General features: G+C 47.8%; 1 protein-coding gene across 1 annotated transcript; it reads left to right on the forward strand.

Moving 5' to 3' along the window:
* Nucleotides 1-4,103: 4,103 nt before the first annotated feature.
* Nucleotides 4,104-14,799, forward strand: LOC119336814 (protein-tyrosine-phosphatase IBR5-like). Its single transcript, XM_037608894.1, has 5 exons — nucleotides 4,104-4,598; nucleotides 13,219-13,318; nucleotides 13,568-13,625; nucleotides 13,720-13,826; nucleotides 14,158-14,799. Exons 1-5 carry the CDS (start codon nucleotides 4,350-4,352, stop codon nucleotides 14,439-14,441), a joined length of 798 nt encoding a protein of 265 aa, XP_037464791.1. The 5' UTR covers nucleotides 4,104-4,349; the 3' UTR covers nucleotides 14,442-14,799.
* Nucleotides 14,800-18,194: the final 3,395 nt, after the last annotated feature.

Genomic DNA, 18,194 nt, shown 5'->3' on the forward strand with positions numbered 1-18,194 from the left:
CAAGTCATGTGGGGTAGAAAAATTTGTTGGGTAGAAGCTCACAAAATGGAATGATGAGCTTATTATGCAGTTCTATTCCACGGCTCACTTCTACTCAGATGGAAGGATTGTCTAGATGTATGAAGGTACCAGGTACCAATCAACTGTTGAAGAATGGGCCAGTTTGATCAATGCCCCTAATGAGAGTGAAGATGACTTGGATGTCTATGCCAAGAAGAAGAAGGATCACAACTTCATGGCACATATGTACAAAGAGATCCCAGATGCTGCTGTTGAGACACACAAATTTGGATTAGTACATTACTTTCTGTCAGGTTTGTCAACAATCAACTGGATCCTCAGTCACACTCTACTGCCAAAGTCAGGTGATCACAAGATGATCAGAGGCCATGCAATTAATTTGCTTCATATATTTGATGTGCCTCAGAAGTTCAAGGTCATGAGCTTAATAGTAGAGACTATCAAGAGGACTGCTGCTGACCATAAGAGAAGTTGTGGGTATGCCCCACAGATTCAGGAGCTCATCAACTCCAAGATGGGCACAGGCACTTACCTCTTGGACAAGGAACACCTGCACATCTTCCCAGATTTTGAGGACAATACAGTAGTTATGGATGAACATGAACCATCTTCTGTGCTAGCACAAGAGAAGAAGGAGAAGGCAATGGCTGAAAAGGCTGCAAAGATGTCAATTGCTGAAGAGGCATCTCAGTACTTCTTGAAGAGCAAGCAAGATCAGCTTGGCTACTTGATTGCCTCCACTCTGAGAATTGAGAAGGGCTTGGCCACCCTAACACAAAACCAGGAGAGCTTGGAGAGAATCATGGAGCAGAAGTTATATGATTTAGATGTGAAGGTCACTGAGATCCAGTCAGTTGTTGAGCAACTTCATGATGAAATGGAGGAGAGGAAGGGCAATTCTACCACAGATACATTTGCTAGAGTGCCCAGAGGCCAGAGATCTGCTATAGTGCCAGTGACAGACACTAGAGCAACTTCATCAGCACCAGCAACAGCTTCAGTACCACCAGCTCCAGTAGCCACTCCACCAGCTCCATCAACCTCAACTGATGCCTTCATCCTTGGAGTCATATCTACACCACCACATCAAGACCAAGCCTGAGAGTCGTTATAACACTATGCATTTTTTATGAACTTTTTGATAACTTATTACCAAAGGGGGAGAAAATGTATAGATCATAGGCTTCGAGAGAGAGCGTTGCTTTTGTTCTCTCTTGTTTTTGGTGGTTGAACTTTATTTGTTTGCTTGTTTAAGATACATTCTGCCGTTTGTGTGATACTTGGATGATCATGTGGTCGATCATATACTATGCTAACTTAATGCTTGATTGGATGATATTATCTCTTATTCTCATATGATCATTCACTTTGCTTGGTGATGAGTGCATGTATTTAATTATTATCATTTTGAGCGCTCCACCAAGATGTATGTGATATGGAAGAGTATCTCATGATCCTAATTATTTGTGCATTTGCAGTCCAAAGCAAATCTTAAACTATGCACAAACTTTGGGGGAGCCCTTGTTTTTCACATACTTCTCAAAGCGACAATGTTTTCAATCTTATTATCATTTGTCGAAGCTTTGATCTATATGTTGTCATCAATTACCAAAAAGGGGAAGACTGAAAGTGCAACTATCCCTAGGTGGTTTTGGTAATTTCTAACAACATATAGCTCATTGAGCTAATGCTATTCCAAGATAAATATTTTAGGAAAGCTCAATGATTGGCATGGCATGAATGAGAAAAGTGGACCCCTCAAAATGCTAAGGAAAAAAGGATTGCCTCAAGCTCAAAGCTCAAGACTCTACATTTTATATTTTAGTGATCCAAGATCACATTGAGTCTATAGGAAAAGCCAATACTATCAAGGAGGGATGAGGTGTTGCTTAATGAGGTTCTTGCTTCAAAGTGCTTAGTGATATGGTCAAAAGTCCTCAACTACTTTCTCACATCTACATATGACCCAAACCAAAAGTCAAACTCGGCCCACCGATTCTTTCTATCCCGCGCCACCGAGTTCAGATGTCATAGCCACTGCCACAAACCCTAGGCAAATCGGTCTCACCGATAGGGACCTCGGTCTCACCGAGATGGGATTGTAATCTTTCTGTTTCCCTTCGTAACGTTTCGGTCCCATCGAGATGTGCGATCGGTCCCACCGAGATTGCAACGTAAACTCTCTGTTTCCCTTTCGTAACGTTTCGATCCCACCGAGATGAGCGAATCGGTCCCACCGAGTTTACCAGACCAACTCTCTGGTTAGCTTATTAACAAAATCGGTCTCACCGAGTTTGTGTAATCGGTCTCACCGAGATTACGTTATGCCCTAACCCTAACCATATCGGTCCTACCGAATTGCATGTCGGTCCCACCGAAATTCCTAACGGTCACTAGATTTACTGAATCGGTCTGACCGAGTTTCTCAATTCGGTCCCACCAAAATTGGTAAGTTGTGTGTAACGGTTAGATTTTGTGTGGAGGCTATATATACCCCTCCACCTCCTCTTCATTCGTGGAGGGAGCCATCAGAACATGCCTACACTTCCAACTTACATTTTTTGAGAGAGAACCACCTACACTTGTGTCGAGGTCAAGATATTCCAATCCTACCTTATGAATCTTAATCTCTAGCCTTCCCCAAGTTGCTTTCCACCCAAACCTTCTTTCCACCAAATCCAAATTCTGTGAGAGAGAGTTGAGTGTTGGGGAGACTATCATTTGAAGCACAAGAGCAAGGAGTTCATCATCAACACACCATTTATTACTTTTTGGAGAGCGGTGTCTCCTAGATTGGCTAGATGTCACTTGGGAGCCTCCGACAAGATTGTGGAGTTGAACCAAGGAGTTTGTACGGGCAAGGAGATCGCCTACTTCGTAAAGATCTACCCCTAGTGAGGCAAGTCCTTCGTGGGCGACGACCATGGTAGGATAGACAAGGTTGCTTCTTCGTGGACCCTTCGTGGGTGGAGCCCTCCGTGGACTCGCGCAATCGTTATCCTTCGTGAGTTGAAGTCTCCATCAACGTGGATGTACGATAGCACCGCCTATCGGAACCACGGCTCAAAAATCTCCGTGTCTACAAATTGCGTTTGCCTCCTCAAACTCCTCCCCTTTACCTTCATATGCAATTGTGTTACTTTCCGCTGCTATACTCTAGAATTGCATGTGTAGGTTGATTGCTTGACTTATGCTAAGTTGCCAAAACCTGCCAAGAATTAAAATTGAGAAAAGGCTAAGTTTTTATTTGGTCAAGTAGTCTAATCACCCCTCTCTAGACATACTTTCGATCCTACACGCGCACACTGCTTTCTTGTGTCTCCTGCCTCCGTGCACACTGCAGTTCGCCACGCTGCCGACGCGGTCGATCATCTTGGCCTCCTCTCTCTCGCCCTACTACAGTGGAGTCGTTTCCGGCGTCGATCATCTCGGCCTTCTCTCTCGTCCACTGCACTGACGATACCATGGCGCGAGCACCGCATTCTTCTCCTCTGTCGTCTGTCTTTGCGCGAGCATCGCAACTAGTTGGCCGACGGTGTTGCTCGCCGGGCCGCCGACGTGGTCGCTCGTTCACGACTCCATGCTCGTCATGTCGGACACGGCGCCACAACCACTATCCACCGCAGTCGCCACGCACACCGAATTTCTTTTCCCCCTCCCTCTGCTAGCTCTTAACCCTGTGTGCTAAGTGCAAGTGCTAGCTCTTAATCATACCTCAGACGTGCAACCAAACACCGTGTTCATGTGCCGCTTGGGCCAATGCAGACAACCAAACAAAGTGCACCTGCGTATTACCTAATGCAGGGACCCTAGATGTAGGCAACCAAACAACTTGCAGATGACGCATTTGGTGCTGTTTTTAATTAACTAGGCTGGGTTGAGATGTGTATGCAATGCAGCTACTGTTCACTACTGTAATTAAACACGCCCCTAGTTTCACCAATTTGCACCTCTATTACGGTAGGATCCCTGTGAAAAATACTGTACATGACAGAGATCACCGGTCACCGTCGGCGCAGCGCTTACCAAAACCTCGAACAACTTCGACGCGATCTCCGCCCTTGATCCTCAGGAATGATCCAGGTTCCTCCGTCGCCTCGCCACGCCACCTAGCTTTGACCCGTCTGTTTCTATGGGCGCCCGCCCGCCCAACCGATCCGATCTACTACCAGTAAACAAAATCCACAAAAGATCTTCCAGAAATTAAAAATAGGAAACGGAAGCGCCCCTCTCTTCCATCCAGCTCCTCCTCCACGCCACCCCGATTCGATCACTCCCCGAGCAGAATCCCCCCGATTCGATCGCCGGCGAGGAGAGGAGGGGAGGGGATGAGGAAGCGGGAGCGGGAGAACCCGTGCGGGATCTGCGGGCACTACCACAAGTACGAGGAGGGGGAGCCGTGCGGGGTGTGCGGCCACCGCCCGCCGGCGCTGGGGCCCGCCGGGGCGGCGGCGGCGCCGCGGCAGGAGTCGGCGTTCCCCTCGGAGATACTCAAGGACTTCCTCTTCCTCGGCAGCTACGACAACGCCTCCCGCTCCGAGCTCCTCAAGACCATCGGCATCTCCCACATCCTCAACGTATGCGATCTTCTGCTCATTAAGCTTACATGGATGGATGGATGGATGCATGGCTTTCCATTTCCTGCGCTGGACCGTGCGGTTGGGTTCGGGAATGGTAGATTTCTGCTTCTTTTCGATCGGGTTTGGTTGCTCCGGACTCGATTCACGATGTAGGACTTTCGCAACAAGAATAGGATTATAGCGTGAGGAATTGATTGAATGTTCGTTTTGTCAAAGCTTTTCCACAGTAAACTGACAGTGATGGCGTGACAATATGGGGGCAACGTTTAGTGTTCTACTCCCTCCGTTCCTAAATATAAGTCTTTGAAGAGATTTCACTATGAACCACATACGGAGCAAAATGAGTGAATCTATACTCTAAAATGCATCTAGATACATCCGTATGTGGTTCATAGTGAAATCTCTACAAAGACTTATACTACCTCCGTTCCTAAATAATTGTCTTTCTAGAGATTTCAACAAGTGACTACATACGGAGTAAAATGAGTGAACCTACACTCTAAAATATGTCTACATACATCCGCATGTGGTAGTCCATTTGAAATCTCAAAAAGACAAATATTTAGGAACGGAGGGAGTATTTAGGTACGGAGGGAGTAGCTATTTAGGGCAACTCCAACGCGCCGAGATGCGGATTTTGTCCCTTTTTTGTCCGTTTGGATCGGTGTTTTGGGCGGTGCCCGCCCCGTTCTTGTTTGGGTGGTCAGTGAGGCCAACGGGCCGACACATTTTTGTTCGCGCGGCCCATATTTTTGCACCTTTTTTGCATACACATCAAAAACTTTGCCTAAAGTTCACATAATTCGTAACCAAATAAAATTATGGTAGTTTTACAATCAAATAAAAATCTCATAGTTTACAAACCAAATGAAATTTGAGTTGTCACAAATACATTTGAAAGAAAAGAGCCGATACTTCTATTGGTCGCCAAGGTGAGCCCACATATGCTCAACCAAATCATTTTGTAGTTGAATGTGAGTTGCCCAATCACGCATCTCATGATGAAATTGGGTGAACTGTGCGAACATTGCCGCTCCTCCATGCTCAGGCACAACATTTTCACCCTGAAATTGAAACCCCTGATCGAAGAATTCATCTTCCCGCTCATCCTCTGTGATCATGTTGAATGATCACACAAGCAGTCATCACCTCCCACGACTTCTAGCAGGATACCGAACGATGCCCCATTGAAATTGAAGAACACCAAAAGCACACTCCACATCCTTCCTAGCAATCTCTTGTGCTTGGGCAAAATCTCCGCCTCTTCTCTCCTATCGGGTTGGGGATTGTCTTCACAAGAGTAGTCCACTAAGGATAGATACCATCAGCCAGGTAGTAGTATCCTTTGTTGTAGTGGTGGCCATTGATCTCAACATTGACCTCTGGGCAGTTGCCTTCTGCAAGCCTTCCGAACACCAGAGAACGCCGAAACACGTTTGTGTTATTGTGATAGATGGCCATGCCGAAAAAAGAGTGCCAAATCCAAAGATCTTGTGAAGCCACGACCTGTGATAGTGCAAGCTTTCACATGGCCCTTATACTGCCCCTGTCAAGCAGATGGTCAGTTCTTCCACTTCCAGTGCATACAATCTATGCTACCAAGCATCCCTGGAAAGCCTCTATCTGCCTTGATCGCCAACAACCGGGCTGTATCCGTAGCAGTTGGCTCTCTCAAGTACTCTGGGCCAAACACTGACACCACAGCCTTGCAGAACCCGTACATGGATTCTAGTCACGTGGACTCACTCATGTGGGCATACTCATCAATAAGATCACAGGGTATTCCGTATGCAAGCATCCGAATAGCTGTAGTGCATTTTTGATAAGAGGAGAAGCCAACTTTTCCGAGGGCATCCTCCTTGCATATGTAATAATAATCGTACACCACATGTCTAGCCATCTGGAAGCGGCGTCAGAATAGCTTGTGTTTGAAGAGTGGGGAAGAGGACTTGGAAGTAGTCTTCATAGAGTAGGCAATGGCCGCTCTCTCTGTTGCGATTCAATGCTGGAGCATGGCCCATGATTAGGCCCCTAAACATCAGCAACTGCCTAGCAATGTGGTCATGGACGACCAAAGTAGCAACCACAAACTCCTCATCGTTCGATGGCGGATCGTTCGAATCACAAATGAAGTTGTTGGAAAAGTATTCATCGTTACTATCCATTTGTACCTTGCGGGCGAAACATCGAACACCTTGCGGGCATGGTTGAAGAAGCCGGCTGGTGAAGAGCCCCGCGCCTCTCCTAGACCAGGCAGTAGGCCTGTCGGTGTGGAGGCGACCGTGGTGGCGAACGTCGAGCGAGAACGCCGGGCTTGGAGCGTTGCTGGCTGTGGCGGAGCCGAGGGGTGTGGCGTGGTCGAGGGGGTGCTACGACGGCGGTGAAAACAGGCCACCAACGCCGACAAGAGCGGTCGTCGGGTGCGGCGTGCTGTATTGTGGGTGCGGGCGGCGGCCTGGGCAGCGTCCAACAGGTCGGAACTGGGCGAGGGCGGGCTGGCCGGGTGTCTTGGCTGTGGATGGGAGAGGGGAAGAATGGCCAATGTGCCACCGACTGGCGGGCCAGGGGGAGGACAAGGATGGGCGTCGCGCGCGTCCGTGCCGACACGAACCCGGCTAAAATTTGAGCCTGAAATTGGTCATGTGCAGACAAAAAGCGGACGGTCGTCCGTTTGCGTCGGCGCGTTGGGCCACAGTTTGTGTCCGTTTCGACCCAAACGAACGCACGCGGGCAGAATGCGTAGGCGCGTTGGAGTTGCCCTTGGTTTCTCCAACTGTTCAGAAATGGGAGGCAAATGTTCAGAAATGTTCATGTGTGTTGCTTCCTCTGCTTATACAGTCTACATATACATCACCGGCGTGCTGCAAAGAGTTTAGTTGGATCTGTGAATTTCAGGGGTGCATATTTCCAATGTTTTTGTGAGATTTCCTGTAGCTTAAACCTAGCGCTCTAGAGCCCATAGTTCATGAAGGCAACAACTGCTGCCTTGTACACGAACGACTAGAGACGCTGAGGGTTTGTCGGATTGCGAAGGTGAGGTAAGATGAAATGAAGCAGGCAGATGAGAGAGAAAATGACAACATAATGTTTGGCAGAGAGAGCGGGAGATATTTTATTTGTATCTCCTCTTTTTAGGACCCACATGAAGGTGTATTTGGGTGAGTATGCAGACCATAATTTCAAACAATACTCCTTTTTTATGACCCATGTGAAGGTGTATTTGGGTGGGTATGCATAGCGTAATTTCAAATAATAATAGAGGTGTCCAAGATACCTACATTTTATACAAGAACAACTCTCCTTGCCCAGTGTGATCGCCTTCGCCATGTCGCACATACATTGGCCGTGTGGAAGGGCAACTGAACTGGCAGGGCGTGATGTAGTTGTGGAGATTTTGAATCGGAGGAGGTGGAGGATACTGTTAGGAAATATGCAACTTGTATTCCTATGGGGCCATAGGCCAGTATATATACATGTACAGGTGCAGGAAATATGCAGAAAACCCCTTATACAATGGGGTAAAGACATAATGCTACATGGCTATATATACTACTCTAACACCCCCCTCAAACTCATGGTGGATGAACAACACTGAGTTTGGAGTGATAGAAGCCATGTTCTGGGCCGTTGTAAAGAAATCCGCCAACTGTAACTCAGAAGGCACATACTGAAGAGCAATGACCTGATCCTGCACACCAGCGTGCACATAAAAAGCATTAACACCAATATGCTTGGTGAGCTCATGCTTCACACGGTCACGCGCAATGCTAATAGCACCTGTACTGTCAGACATAGTAGAGTAGGTGTAGTGACAGAAACACCAAAATCCTGAAGCAACCACCGTAACCAAGTCACCTCTGCCGTCAAAAGAGTCATAGCTCGCAACTCAGCCTCTGCACTCGAACGGGAAATTGCGGTCTGTTTCTTCGTCTTCCAGGCAATGAGAGAACCACCAAGGAATACACAGTAAGCAGAAAGTGAGCAGCGATCCGAGGGATCACTAGCCCACGTAGCATCCGAAAAGGCCTGAAGCTGTAATGAACTGGAGCGAGGAAAAACAGGCGGTGAGAGATCGTGCCCCGAAGATATCGGAGAACACGGAGAAGGTGACTGTAGTGAACCGAAGTGGGAGCAGAGACGAACTGACTTAAAATATGGATTGGATAAGAGATATCCGGACGAGTGACAACTAGATAGACAAGACTCCCAACAAGATGACGATAACGCGCCGGATCAGACAAGGGGTCACCATCAGTATCATGGAGATGAACATTGAGCTCCATGGTAGTCTCAACAATGCGCTCATTAGTAAGCGCAACACAAGTAAGGAGATCCTGGATATACTTTTCCTGGGAAATAAAAAAGCCATCAAAGGTAGAAGAGACTTCTATCCCAAGAAAGTACCGAAGAGGGCCAAGATCAGACATAAGAAACTGCTCACTACGACGGGCCTTCACAAAGGCAATATACTCGGGGTCGTCGCCAGTGATGATCATATCATCGACATAGAGAAGAAGAAGAGTCCGACCACGAGCTGAAAGGTGGACAAACAACGCTGGATCATGAGCACTAGCTGAAAAACCAGCGGCAGTCACCATAGAGGCAAAACGCTCAAACCAGGCGCGAGGGGCTTGCTTAAGGCCATAGAGAGAGCGACGAAGACGACAGACCATGCCATCAGGAACAGAATACCCAGGTGGGGGTTGCATGTAAACCTCCTCACGCAGCTCACCATTAAGAAAGGCATTCTTAACATCAAGCTGAGACACGGACCGATGATGAATAGAGGCCATGGCAAGAAGTGTGCGAATAGTGGTCATATGGGCCATGGGAGCAAAAGTCTCATCATAATTACGACCATGCTCCTGTTGAAAGCCACGAGCCACAAGGCGAGCTTTGTAGTGCTCAAGAGATCCATCAGAGCGAGTCTTAACCTTGTAGACCCACTTACAAGTGATGGGACGAACACCGGGAGGAAGAGAAACAAGGTCCCATGTGCCGGTGCGCTCAAGAGCAGCAAGCTCCTCTGCCATCGCAAACTGCCATTCGGGATGAACAACAGCTTGACGATAAGAAGTCGGCTCTAGAACAGCAGCACCAGCACTTGGAAAACCAAGACGATCAACAGGCGGAAGCGGACGAGGACGTAAGCCATAACTAGTCTGAGAAGAGGAAGATGGCACATCAGTAGACGCATCCACAGGACGCGAACGACGAGTATAATACTGAGAAAAGATGGAAGAATACGAGGAGGAATCGCCGTGGTAGACCGGGGATGAAGGTGAAGAATCCGGTGACATGCGAGGTGAGGAAACCTGGGTGATGGTGACGGCGAATCGATAATAGGCGAAGAAGCAGGGATAGCACGGCGGATAGACAAGGGCTGAACGGGAGTGATAGGTGTGTCGGGAAAAGTGAGGAAAGATATATCCTCCACTGAAAAGGTCGAGGAAGATGGGCGCGGATAGAAGGGACGAGACTCATCAAAAGTCACATCCCGAGAAATACGCATCCGACGACCAATAGGATCCCAACAACGATAGCCCTTATGCTCATCACTATAGCCTAAGAAGACACACTCAACAGACCGAGCGGACAGTTTGGTGCGTTCACGAGGGGCTAGAAGAACATAACAAACACAACCGAACAAACGAAGTGTCGAGTAATCAGGAACACCACCCTGCAGAGCAGTGGACGGCTGGAGGTTGATGAGATAGGTGGAAGTGAAGACGGCCTCAGCCCAAAAGTGAGGCGGAAGAGAGGCGGCGATCATCAACGCACGAGCCGTCTCAAGAAGGTGACGATGCTTGCGCTCAGCCACGCCATTCTGAGCATGAGCACCAGGACAAGAGAACTGAGCAAGAGTACCCTGCTCGGCAAGAACTCCACGCAACATCTTGGAGATATACTCTCCAGCAGAGTCAGCACGGAACACCCGAATAGGCGTAGAGAATTGAGTGTGAACCATGGCAGCAAAACGCTTATAGATAGATAAGACCTCACTACGAGAAGACATAAAATATATCCATGTGTGTCGAGAGAAATCATCTATAAAGATAATATAGTAGCGATGACCTCCCTTCGAGACAAAGGGAGCTGGACCCCAAACATCAGAGTGAACAAGATCGAAAGGACGCTGAGACATGGTCTCGCTATGAGGATAAGGTAACTGGATCTGTTTACCCAGACGGCAACCCTGACAGTCTAAAGACACACCGCCGGAGACGGATCCATGAAGGCCGCGTCGAACTAAAGAGGAGAGACGAGAGCCACACAAATGACCAAGGTGATGATGCCATTGCTGAAAAGAGCTGGTAGACAAGGCCACAGAGGCAGAGAGATTGGCGGTGGTAGCAGCAGAGGGAAGGTGAAGCCAGTCAAGCTCCCAAAGTCCCTGAGAGTCACGGCGCCGAGGGCCAGCACCAAGGAGAGCACCAGTGTGACGGTCCAGAACAGAACAAGAGTCAGTCTAGAATGACCCGACAACCCGAGTCAACAATCTGACCACCAGAAAGGAGCTGCATGGTAAGTCGAGGAACATGAGCTACATCATGAACATGAAAAGATGAAGTGCCAAGAATGCCTCGACTATGAACCGGGAGGGAGGTACCATCAGCAGTAAGAACATGAACAGGAGAATCAAGAGCACGAATAGAAGACAAGGTGGATGAATCATGAGTCATATGAAAAGATGCTACAGTATCAAGAATCCATGGAGATGTACCTGACTGTGTAGAAGGTGGTCTCACAATGCCAGAGGAGTCAGTAGCAGAACCAACAGAACCCGTCGGTGAAGAACCAGAGTATGCAGCTAGCAACCGCCGAAGGCGCCTAATCTCCTGCTCAGTCAGTGGCTCAACTGAAGAGGTCGTTGTAGATGTACCCGACAATGAAGAGCCAGAGGCGGTCAGCAGGCCACGAAGTCCCACAATCTCCTGCTCGGTGAAGTAGAGAGCTGAAGTAGGCGACGTAGTAGCACCGGGAGAGGAGCGGCCACCACCACCTGTGGAAGCCGCCAGAGGAGGCGGTGTAACATGACCAGTAGCGTCGGCAAAGGCCGGTGGAGGAGACGAGTCCGCATGTAGACAAGCACCAAGCGCCAAGGGAAGGCGCATGTGCGAGGCGCGGTCGATGGAGTCATATGTACCAGCACAGCTGGTGAAAGTCACGAGAGGTGTCGGAGAAGAGCGACATTCACCTGTGACAGTTGCGGTAGGAGTTGGTGTAGAGCGACAATCACCATATCCAGAGGTCGTAGGAGGAGTCATGGAAGAGCGACTACCAAGACCGTCTGGAGAGAACGGTGTAGAACGACCATCACCATCTGCGGAAGTCGCCATACAGGACGACTGCACAGACGGACGAGCACCAAGCACCGAGGAAAGGCACATGTGCGAGACGGGATCAGTGTAGGGAACACCGAAAACACCGTCAAAAATCACCGGAGAGTGCGGAAGACACCATAGTTATTATTTTATTTTTTTTACACTGGTCGGAAGCAGCAGATGACCAATCCAGTAGATCGAATCAGCAGATCCGGGCGTGAGAGCCGGCCAGAGGAAACGCCGAAAGAGGACGAGGTAGCGCCGATTCAGACCAAAGGCAGTCGTGGACGGCTGGTGCAGCGGATTGGGTGGAGCAGCAGCAGTAGCGGATGACCAATCGGCGGATGGAGTGGAGCCGCACAAAGCACTTGGGTGCAGCAGCAGGGGGCCACGTGCTTGTGTATGCAGGAGCACGCGAACTGCAGCAGGCACGCAACGAGCCACCTGCACGGGGTATGCAGGGGCGTTGACCGGCAGGCGCAGCACATCCACAGGGAAGACAGCGACGGTCGGTGGGAGAAGGCAGCGGCGTGCGAGATGAGATTGGATTGGAGAGCACGAGTTGCGCGTGCGAAAAAAAAACCTAATGCTCTAATACCATATTAGGAAATATGCAACTTGTATTCCCATGGGGCCATAGGCCAGTATATATACATGTACAGGTGCAGGAAATATGCAGAAAACCCCTTATACAATGGGGTAAAGACAAAAGGCTACATGGCTATATATACTACTCTAACAGATACAAGTGGAAGAGAATGGGTGAGGACAGAGAGGGAGGTGGAGGAGCATTGTAGATCCTGCGATTCTGTTTTTAGATAGCATCTTTAGCCATGATTTCTTTGCTCGCGATATATATATGTGTGGTTTGTGAACATGCCAGGTTAATAAGTATTGGAATGGTAACTTGTGGTTATGATAGACACTACAGTTGGATTTAGTTGTACATCGATGTCTTGCTGAGATTTGTTAATAGGTCAATGATAAGTTGATAACTAGGCAAATGCGGACCAGCTAGCTGATATCTTACCTTGGACTGGTCCTCCATCGCTTAGATGTGTCATCTGAAACATTGCAAATATTGTTGTTCTGTTTGAAGAAGGAATGATATCTTACCAGCTCTTTGCCTGGCTGTGTCACTGGTGGACTGTGCAGTGGTAAAACCCTTACTAACTGACTTTGCCTGATCTTCTTTTGTTTAAACATGTGTCACATGTCAGTCTGAAACTTCTCAAATATTCTTGCTCTCTTTGAAACTGAAATGATATTTTACAATGCTCTCTACCTGACAGACTGTACCCTTATGCCAAAACCTTTACCGGAACTCTTTCACTTACCACTGCCTTCAAGACGACAAGACTTTGCAGTTTGATGATGCAATCCAATTCCTAGGTATGGTGCTGTTCTTCTAGTCGCCAGCCTGCAACAAATAGGCACAAATGATGCTTACCATTTCCATTGTTCTATCCTGCAAGATTGACATTTGTTTTTTGTGGCAGTCATTCACTCTCTTTTAGCATAAAACATTCTTCACTCTTAATCTCCCAGTCTGCCTAGCATCCCATATTTAACATAGGTTTATCTGGTGCTCAGTCAATAAGTACATCCTATACGTACTCATTTTGTTGTTTTCAACTTCAGAACAATGCGAGAGGGATAAAGCACGAGTGCTAGTCCATTGCATGTCAGGGAAAAGTAGGTGTGTACGTATAACATTAGTTCTCTTTAGCAGTCATTGTTTTTGACATTGCTAGGACATCTTTGATTAATGCATTCAAAAACACATTGATCAGGTCAGCTGCATTTGTAGTAGCCTTCTTGATGAAGTCCAGAGGCTGGCGACTTGCACAATGTTTTCAGTGGGTGAAAGAACGGAGGCCACAAGTGCAACTGGCTGATGGTAACTTCTATAATTTACACTTGTGCAAAACTTTTGCTGACATTCAAGATGAATTATTACGAGAAACCAGAAGAAAATAAGGTTGAATTTACGCTGTAATTGTTCTTCTCTGATTCCAATATCTGAATTGGAGAACTTAAATCTTCATTGCTGTACTACGCCCTAGTTGGAAACATCAAATCAAATTGAAAAAAAGCATGGTAGCAAATAGCATGAAAATTATGAGGGAGGCTGGAATTATGTGCATGTTTCAAAGGTTCATGCTTTATGTGGCAGTTGTATGAAATTCGTGGTGGGCTAAAGAAAGTTACTTACGTTCTTTTTTCTACAGCGGCACAGCAGCAGTTGATTGAGTTTGAGCAGAAGCTTTTCAGTTCCAATGTTGCTCCCACGGATTCGTTCCCTTCTCTTGGATTTGGTTTTCCGAAGCCGTCTGGTGATGTCCAGGTGCCCATCTTTAACCAGCAGGCTCCAGGGTCCATCTTTGAGCGGGTCAGCCCGAATAACATCCCGAGTAATTTCACATTTGGAGCCACCGAAGCTAAGCTCCCGGATGGCAGTAACTTCGGTGTGGTCAACTTGGCTGGGACTGATAGCATGATGGACAGCTCCTAGGTTGCTATTGCAATGCTATAAACGGATCAGCTGCCCATTTAGTCAGATTTCTTGGAACATTTTGGATTTCTGGAAAGGAAGGTTGCATTCTTTGTACGAGGCTTCTTACAATATGTGCAAGCATTTTGACCGTTGTGATGTTCTGCAGTTTAACATGACGTGCGCGCTTTTATTCAACTTCGTAGTGTAATTCAGGTGAACTGAAACTACGCTAGCAGAAAGTTTGAGTAGAAGTATCATGTGCCTGTTAAATTGTACAGATTCGTGTGTCAAGAAAGTACAGCTCAAAGTCTATTACATGTTGCCCTAAACTTATTTTTTGATCGCACGGAGAATGCATACATGTATTTCGTGCGCACGGCTATCTGATTTTTTTTTTTTTTGGATTTTGAACATACGGAACAGCGTGAGCGTGTTGCACTAATTGGACGAATCCGTTCCATGCTAGCGGCTAGCCAGAGCATCTGCAGACGCTGTACAGAGGATTGAATGTTACTCCCTCTGTCCAGTAAACTTACATTATGTTACTCCCTCTGTCCAGTAAACTTACATTATGTTACTCCCTCCATCTTATAATGTAAGAACGTTTTACATTATAGGCGGATAATTATGGAACGGATAGTGTAGGACGTCCCATAATGTAAGATCGTTCTTTTTTTTTTGGAAATGAAGGCGTACCCCTGGCCTCTGCATCATAATGATGCATGTAGCCATCTTATTAAAAATTCTTGAAATAGCACAAAGTCATAGATGTATTACGGCTCGCAAGCGGAGCGATTTTTTTTTGAAAAGTACATGCTCAAAATTACAACGGTAAGACAATGTAAAGGATGAGCTTCCTAGACTCCTATCCTGTTATGTGACCGCCATCCGAACCGGTTGAATATAGCCCGTGCTATCATCTTCCATTGGTTGCACACAGTAACCAAAGGCTCCCCGTAGTCCATAAAAGTGAGTAAGAACCACGTACGGATCCATGCGGTAGCTCTGAAGATGACCTGCAAGAAAGTTAAAGTGTATTTTTTGTTAAAAATCATATCATTCCCACAGTTCCATATAGCCCGTAGAAGCGCACATATTTCAATCCGGATACGGGATGCAGTAATATGCTCAACCCCAGCTAACCACGTTCCAAACAACGAATCAATGTCAACTGGAGGATTAATGTTAAAGGCTATATGAATCGTTCTCCAAAGCAATTTGGCGAGTGGACGCTCAAGGAATAGATGTTGTATTGTTTCATCATGATCACAAAAACAACAACGTGAACTACCTACCGATCGCCTCTTTATTAAGTTATCCTTGGTGAGTATTATTTGCTTGTGGACGAACCACATGAAATTTTTAATACGCAAGGGAACCTTAACCTTCCAAATATGTAACGATCTTGAGATTGGGCCGGAATTAATCAAATTCATGTAGAAAGATTTCACCATAAATATCCCATTTTGTAGCTAACTTCCAGTGCGTCAAATCCGGTTGGTCAGATAATTGAACATCTACCAATCTTCGAACCAAGTGCATCCAGGCAGTCCATCCCTCACCAACTAACGCACGTCTTACATTATAACGTAAAATCGTCTATAATGTAAATCTGTAAAATCGTCTTACATTATGTTACTCCCTCCGTTTTATAATATAAGATGTCCCGTAATGTAAGAATGTCTTACATTATGAGACAAAGGGACTAGTATTTTGAGATCCTACATGTAGCTTGCCAGCAAGATAAACACAGTGCAACGCATCCTAGGGAATTTTGTGGTCATATGATCTAATATGACATAGTGACTCAGTGAAAGGTCATATGTATATATAAGTTCAAGATTTTTTATAAAAATTATCAAAGTCGAATGTATCTAACTAAAATCATGCATGTAAGAGGGAGAGATGGTGGGGATGGCTATGGCCGGGCCGCCGGAGGTGGCGGTGGAACACACTATGGTCGCAGCGGCTATGGCAACTCTGGGACCGACGATGGTCGCGGGGCGGAGGTGGCTTTAGGGCGCCGGCGCGCCAGTTCGATGGGGAGGGTCGAGGAGCATCGGTCGGTGCCGGTCGTGGCGATGCCGGCGGACGTGCTTTCCACGCCCCGACTAGAGGTTTCGTCCAAGGGCCGGCGGGTACTCAACAATATGTGCCTTGCCGGGGAGGTTTCTTCAGAGGCGGGCGTGGTGGTACGGGTAGATTTGGCCGGAATGGATCCCGTGTCCCGCGTCGAGACCCACCACCTCGCCGTGACACGACGCAGCTTACTGAGACTACAAAGTCGGCGGAGGACAATGCGGCTGCCTCGACTTCCGTGCTGTTGCACCGGTAGCTAAGCCGCTTACTGCGGAGGCAGTTGCGGTGGTTCGGGATCTAGCGAACGTGGTTGTTCCGGCAGTGCCAACGACGGTGGAGAATGCCTCTGACAAAGGTGACAATGATAAGATGAGCAAAGGTCAATGCAAGAGGGAGAAAGCGTATTGTTTCCGTTGTGGTGAACCAGGGCGCTATGCGGTAGGTTGTACGACAGAGCTCTGTGATATCTGTTTGAGACCGAACCATGAGGATGGTTGTCCACTTTTGTCAGCTCCTAAGCCGGTGGTGAATTTTTATGGTGTGTGTGATGAAAAACTTATGTTCTTTGAGACACCTACGATGAGATCCTGTAGACCACGACTAGAGAATGCTAGAACTGGAATCATTAGAGTGACTAAGGGCAGTCTTTCGGAGGACCAAGTGATTTTGCAACTAAAGAGATTGGTTTCTAGTACGTTTCAGTGGGCGCTTATTCGGATTGATGAGACCACGTTTAAGGTTGATTATCCTACAAAGTTTGATCTAGACAAGATTAATGAGTTTGGCATGTGTAAAGTTCCTGGAAGTGCTTGTATTCTTGAGTTTGATGAGTGGAAGCGCAATGATCCGGTGGGAGTGCCGCTTGCTCAGATTTGGGTCAGATTTTATGGGCTTCCTCTGGAACCGCTGAATGACTTCTTGGAGGCTTGGTGCCCGGGATCTCTTATTGGAAAGACTCTGGAGGTCGATATGCCTTTCACGCGCATGCATGGCATTGCACGTATGAGGGTGGGAGTTCTAGATGTGGATGCGGTTCCGTGCTTCTTAGGTTGGGTTTATGAGGGTATGAGCTATGACCCGAGAATTGAGATTGAGGGGGTTCCGGTGATACAGGATGCTGACAATGCCATGGGTACTGATGGTGGGACTGATGGTGGGACTGATGGCGGGGAAGGCAAGCAAGATGATCTTATGGACCATGATCAGCATGTTAACCAGTCTGCTGCTTCTGGAGGGCAGGGTTAGGTGTCTGAGGCCCCAGTGGGCAAGACCTCCTCTGTGGCGCCCATGGCGGGGCTTCGCTGTGACGTGCTTGATGTGACTGTGACACCATCTGGGACTCTCAGAGTTGATCTGGAGGATGAGGACCTTACACCCACGACTCCGGGGAGCATGACTCGCGCCCCCATGTTGGTGCATACGGCAGGACTTCGGTTCGGGTCCTTTGGTGCGATCTCGGCACCTGGGCGCCTGTGGGGGGATCGGGTGGATAGAGATGACCCTGTTGAGCAGGAATTACCTCCGCTATCTCCAGTCCGGTTCTCTTTCTCTGAGGGTGGTGACGATTTGGCGGCACCGAGGTCACCTAGGGGGAGCGACTCCATGCAGGCGGCCTCAGTCCCTCCCTCGTCGATGGAGTTCGCGGAGTTATCCAACATTGCGGCGGCTGCTCCGGACATCTCGCATCAGCGT

Source organism: Triticum dicoccoides, chromosome 7B (genome assembly GCF_002162155.2).
Source record: "Triticum dicoccoides isolate Atlit2015 ecotype Zavitan chromosome 7B, WEW_v2.0, whole genome shotgun sequence".
In the NCBI taxonomy this organism is placed as follows: Eukaryota; Viridiplantae; Streptophyta; class Magnoliopsida; order Poales; family Poaceae; genus Triticum; species Triticum dicoccoides.

Excerpts from the sequence above, each read along its gene's own strand:
- LOC119336814 (XM_037608894.1), top strand. The coding sequence starts at position 4,350 with ATGAGGAAGCGGGAGCGGGAGAACCCGTGCGGGATCTGCGGGCACTAC. Across the intron at positions 4,599-13,218 it reads GCATCTCCCACATCCTCAAC|ACTGTACCCTTATGCCAAAA; the intron begins GTATGCGATCTT and ends TCTACCTGACAG. Across the intron at positions 13,626-13,719 it reads TGCATGTCAGGGAAAAGTAG|GTCAGCTGCATTTGTAGTAG; the intron begins GTGTGTACGTAT and ends CACATTGATCAG.